General features: G+C 37.6%; 1 protein-coding gene across 2 annotated transcripts; it reads right to left on the bottom strand.

Moving 5' to 3' along the window:
- Positions 1–516: 516 nt before the first annotated feature.
- Positions 517–5,024, bottom strand: LOC110900202 (putative ubiquitin-conjugating enzyme E2 38). Of its 2 annotated transcripts, XM_022147106.2 has the most exons (8): positions 4,734–5,024; positions 4,541–4,616; positions 3,398–3,478; positions 2,660–3,292; positions 2,174–2,237; positions 1,960–2,099; positions 1,110–1,421; positions 517–1,038 (listed from the first exon to the last, which is right to left on the bottom strand). In XM_022147106.2, the coding sequence occupies exons 1-8, from the start codon at positions 4,775–4,777 to the stop codon at positions 772–774; spliced, it is 1,617 nt and encodes a 538-aa protein (XP_022002798.1). In that variant the 5' UTR covers positions 4,778–5,024; the 3' UTR covers positions 517–771. The 2 variants fall into 2 exon arrangements, with proteins under 2 accessions (XP_022002798.1, XP_022002799.1); XM_022147107.2 differs by lacking the exon at positions 3,398–3,478.
- Positions 5,025–6,040: the final 1,016 nt, after the last annotated feature.

The following is a 6,040-nucleotide window of genomic DNA, read 5'->3' as shown; positions in this document are numbered from 1 at the left end:
TAACTTGGATATTATTTATACTATCCAAATTCTAGACCATAAAGTAGTTACATAACTAGAAATACCAAAAAAAGACTACCACCTCATGAACCTTAATCCAAATCGAATAAAACTGTTTAGGAGGTTGTTAACATTAAAAATACAATTCAACCATCCAACTAAGCTCAAGACACATTTAACAAAGTACTAAACTATATCAAAACATTTAACTATATTTTTTTAAATGACCAACAAAAGCCGGATCACTCGGTAAACCCAAAGGTAAAATGCCACCCAAGCCCACAAACGCAAGCGGCGCTGGTGACTGGCCCGCCACCATTCCAGAGGAAACCCACCGTCCGAATGCCCAGTGTGGTAAAACATCTAGCTCAAGCCAGAACATTTTCGCTCCGGGTAAGACTCGAACCCATGACCTCCACTTTGGAAGGTCATAGAGTTGCCAATGCACCAGAAGTTCATCGGCAAAGATTTCTTTTTTTTTTTTTTAACTATTAACAGAGTAGATCTAAGAAATTGTTTGCATAATAGATACCACTTATAAAGCCCAACATATAATCAAGAATCCAACACATTATCAGTCTTTTTTTTTAATGAAAAACCCAAACCCTCAACTTAAAAGGCATAAACTCTTCCAAAAGCTCCAAGCTTTTTAAACATCAAAGGACTCTATCTATACTATACTTTCTAAGGTAGACCATAAAATAGGGGTTAAAAGGGACAAGTTTCCAAGTTATTTACATGATCACAAATCAGCTCCCCACAAACTCTCTTTTAAAAGCCCAAAAAGGCCCTTATTTTCTGAGTAAAATTCTGAGTTGGGGGCAAGAATTCCTCCAAATTCTCTACTCCTATTTGTTTAAATGCTTCTACAAGTGTCTTCATGTACCCTTTCACATCATTCCGAAACCCCCGTGAACCCGTTTGCTCACCCATGTCAACACCACACCCGACTCTCACACCTTTCGTATATGCATTACAACTTGTCAGAATACCTCGTGCACGATCACAAAAATGCCCAATCACCAAATCCTCAAAATGCTGCATCCAAAAACATCAAATTAGCAAAAAGAAGCATCCGGAACATGCTATACACAATGCCAGTTGCATACCTTGGGTGGTTTCCTCATAGTGTAAACCATAGTTTTGAGTGACAGAACCAGAGTGCGCTCATTGTATTGCAGTGATTTATTTTCTCCACTAGCAGATCCGCTTGTTCGTTCATATCCAGGTTCATTGAAATATGGTTTCGCGTTCAAAATCAGACCCTGTATAGAGAGCAAAACTTGGAACATAGTTGAGACGCCAGGTGTCCATTTCTCATTCTTCGAACCAACCCAAGTGTTTAGAAGGCTCAAGCAAACTTTGCCATTGTGATAAAGATTTGGATTAATTCTTAGGCCACCAGAGTGATAGTGCACTTGCTGAGAAGAATTGTATAATATTAATAGCCTTTAGATCTTTAAATAAAACCATAGGATAAACTGATAAAGTGAAAAGAGTAAAATGGCATTTTCGTCCCTAAGGTTTGGTCCGTTTTGCGATTTTCGTCCAAAGGTTTGTTTTTCCGCATCTGGATCCAAAACGTTTGAAATCTTGCCATTTTCATCCGGCTCGTGAACTCCGTCCATTTTTCTCTGTTAAGTCAAGGGTATTTCCGTCTTTTTCTGTTAACTTAAGGGGCAATTCGGTCTAACGGATACGGACAAGGGTATCTTAAATGTTTGTACATAAAGTGAAAAAGACCGAATTACCCTTTAAGTTAAAAAAATACGAAAATATCCCTGACTTAACAAAGAAAAATGGATGGAGTTAACGAGCCGGATAAAAATGGCAAGATTTCAAACCTTTTGGATCCAGATGCGGAAAAACAAACCTTTGGACGAAAGTCGCAATACTGGCCAAACCCCAGGGACGAAAATGGCATTTTACTCAAGTCAAAAAAAGAAAGAATAAACATACAGGTGGATCATGAGGATAGGTTTTAGGGAAGCACACATCAAAGAAAAAAAGACCGTCATGATACGGCGTCCCTTCAGGTCCCATTATCACCGCTCTTAAAAGATCCATCCTCGATTCATAAACCCTAACATATATCATATCTATAACCAAATAACAAACGTTAGATCAACTGAAATGTAAAAACATAAAACTTGCAAAATTTAGCAAAACAGACCAGGCAAGTCTTTCTCGAGAATCCTCCATTCTTCTTGAATCTTTTTAGCCCAGTTTCTCGGTGGCTGCAAAGTTTTATTAATCATATAAAAATGAGTAAGGTACACGGATGATCCCTGTGGTTAACAGAAATTTTGGATTTAGTCCCGAGCTTTCCAAAAGTCCACGGATGGTCCCTTTGGTTTGTACTCTATAACGCATTTAGGCCCCAACTTTTGCCAAAAGTACATGGATGGTCCCTGTGGTTAGCACTTTGTAACGCATTTAGTCACTAAAGGTTGGGGACTAAATTCGTTACAAAGTGCAGACCATAAGGACCATCCGTGTACTTTTGGCATAAGTTGAGGACTAAAGGCGTTATAAAGTGCAAACCATAGGGACCATCCATGTACTTTTGAAAAGCTAGGGACTAAATCCAAAATTTTGGTTAACCACAGGGACCATCTGCGTACTTTACTCTAAAAAAATCAATTAAAACAAGACTTGCCTCCATCGTCGCTGAACTTGACCCTGAATAGTGATGATCCGAATAATCCTCAACAATATCAAACTTTTTGAAGTTTCGATACTTCCTAAGTACGTCATTGTTGCCAGAATCTTGGACGACGGTTTCATCTTCCATAGATATAACTTCTCCATGATTAGTGACATGCTCTAACCGGTCATGCTTATTATTGGAACTGTCTCCTACTGCACCGGAGGACCCTTTATGGTGTCGAGTTTTGACCGGTTTCTTTACAGATTTAACCTTCATTGCGCCCCTTTGTACCCGCAGACCCGAACCTGCTGATGTTTTTGAACCGTTGGCAGGCTCAGCATGAACCTTCATTGCACCCCTATGTACCCGCAGACCTGAACCTGCCGAGGTTTTTGAACCGTTAGCCGGCTTAGCGTGAACCTTCATTTTGTCTTTCGTCTTGATCAAACCCGAGAACTGTGGAATGGCAGCTTCTACTCCGGTAGGAAGATCAATTTTATCGAAACGAGACTGCAAAACTGCATAGTCATCCTCGGATTCAGACTCATCGGAAGATGAATTTATATAATCTTTGCCGTAACGGGAATCGTCATCTGAATCTATATCTATTGGACCACCAAGTGTTGATGACGTAACAACGCCCTAAGAAAACGAAAAACTCAAAGTGTTAATAATTGAAAAACCGTCATGGTGGATGTAACAGTGTTATACATCTAAAATGCAGCAACGAAAAATCAAGATTTATACCTTTCCCTTTTTATCTGACTTGACCTGTTCTGAAGACTGGACCGCATCTATAGTTCCTGAAGATATCATTACCAAAGCATCCTAGGAATACACCCTAAGGTTAAAATCAAGAATGATTTGGGATGGGCTCGGTACCTAAAATACCGGTCCCTAAGGGTGTAGGGAGTGGTTAAACACTTTGGAGTGGCAAACCAAAAAACCGACCAATCAGAGCGCGCCATGTCAATCAGTCAAAAGTGTTTAAACTTTGGTGAAAAGTGTTGGCAATGGTTTAGACACTTGGTGAAGTGGTAAACTATTTAAAAAAAAAAGTGTGATTGGTTGAGATAGGAATGGACCCCACCCACAATACCCTCTCTCTCTCAATCATCTTCTTCCCGAATCGGTAACCTGTCACCGATTGCTTTGCTTTGCCGCCTCGCCAAATAGTCGGCGCCGGTGTTTGCCGATCGGCAAACTTGTTTGCCGCCCCTTGCCGCATGCCACACCGTACACCCTAAAAACCGCAATAATGGGTACCGAAAATAACCGGTACGGTACCAGTATTTGAAGGTAAATCAACTAAAATACCGTTACCGGTCCCGAAAAAAAAAAATAGGTACTGGTACCAAATGCTCATCCCTGAATGATACAGCCACAACAACCATACCCAGTAAATCCCACAAGTAGCAAAGCTACTAGTAGGGTCTGTGGAGAGTGGGATGTAGGCAAACCTTACCTCCATCCCTAGAGATAGAGGGGCTGCTTCTAGAGAGACCCTCGACTCCAAACACACAACAGCTTCTAGAGAGACCCTCGACTCCAAACACACAACAGACAAACAAACAAATAGAACCAGATGTATTGAAAAAGAAAGCTACAACAATTAGTTAGTTAACTTGTGAAAACTCTATTGAAATATTTGGTAGGCGAAATTGGTTTCCCAGGTACTCTTTGAATGAATTTTTTTTACTGAACATATTTCATTTATCAACTGAATAAAGTCTATATCAAGACACCTATCACATCATTTCTTACTAATTACTAAATCATATCAAAACCTTAAAAAAAAAAAAAAAAAAAAATCATCTTGATCATACCACTTAAACAAGCTAATAAACAATCAAGAAACCAACACTGATCTTATTATCATATCATTATTACCTCATTTTGTTTAAGCATCTTATTCTTGTGACTTATAGGCCCATTATCCGGTGAACTCCCTGGAAACACTCTTTTCCTGAAAAAAAAAAAAGAAGAAGAAGAAGATACATCAACAAAGAAATTCTGCACACATAAACACAAAATAGATAGATTAATATACATATATAATGTACTGAAACATAAAGAACTTTACTTTGACTTCTGGGGAATACATATTCCGGTCGTTGACGACCCCATTTCATCAATATGTTAAAGATAAGATAAACAGGGGATATGTAAAACTGAAAGAAACCCTGTTTTTAGGGTTTTTGTTTCTTGATCGTAATCAGATGGGTATCATTTCGAGGAAAAACCGGTATCTTCTTCTTTATCGTGAAATGGGTAAATGGGTTTTAGTGATAAAGTTTCAATTTTTGAGATGATTGATCGTCAAAACCTATTGAGCAACTTCCCCTTTCTACTCTTCAACCAAACTTCCTAGCGTTTTCTTGGATTTTTCTTTATTTTATTATATAAAAGTTTTCTAGGATTTTTCTTTATTTTATGAGTTAAATGCTTGATTGGTTCTTGTGGTTTGTAAATATTGCAGACTAGATTTACCACCCGTCGCAATGCGGCGGGGATTCAATAGTTATATATCATGTTAGATTAGATGAAAGACAAATGTTTCTCACATGACCACGAGCCTGTGTGTAAAACTGAGAAAAAAATAACTAAGTCGATCTCTGACTCGCACGTTGCGACAGACCTATCAAATGGGGAAAAATAGACGCGCTGCGACGGAAACGTCAAACAGGAAAAAATAGATGAAAAAACGTTGAATCTCACACACACGTTGCGGCGTGTTAACTCGGAAATTTAGAACGACACGTTAAACAGAGAACTTATGAAAGATGAAAAGTATATAAGAGACTAAAGTTGAAAGTAAAAAAAAATGTTGAGATTAAATTGCAAAAGATGAAAAGTTTTGAATTTAAAGTAAAAAAAATTAAAGAAACAGAAAAAAATAGATGAAAAAACGTTGAATTCCACACGCATGTTGAGGCGTGTTAAGTCGGAAATTTAGAACGACACGTTAAACGGAAAACTTATAAAAGATGAAAAGTATATAAGAGACTAAAGTTGAAAGTAAAAAAAATGTTGAGATTAAATTGCGAAAGATGAAAAGTTTTGGATTGAAAGTAAAAAATTTAAAGGGGTTAAATTGCAAAGATGAAAACTTTTGAATTAGAAATAAAAAATCAAATTAATCAAAGAGGTTAAAATACCAAAGATTGAAACTTTAGACTTTTAGAACGACACGTTAAACGGAGAACTTATGAAAGATGAATATAAGAGACTAAAGTTGAAAATAAAAAAATGTTGAGATTAAATTGCAAAAGATGAAAAGTTTTGGATTGAAAGTAAAAAAATTAAAGAAACAGAAAAAAATAGATGAAAAAACGTTGAATCCCACACGCATGTTGCGGCTTGTTAAGTCGGAAATTTAGAACGACATGT

This window comes from Helianthus annuus, chromosome 3, assembly GCF_002127325.2.
Source record: "Helianthus annuus cultivar XRQ/B chromosome 3, HanXRQr2.0-SUNRISE, whole genome shotgun sequence".
Taxonomy (NCBI): Eukaryota; Viridiplantae; Streptophyta; class Magnoliopsida; order Asterales; family Asteraceae; genus Helianthus; species Helianthus annuus.
This window is presented reverse-complemented; position numbering and strand designations above follow the sequence as displayed.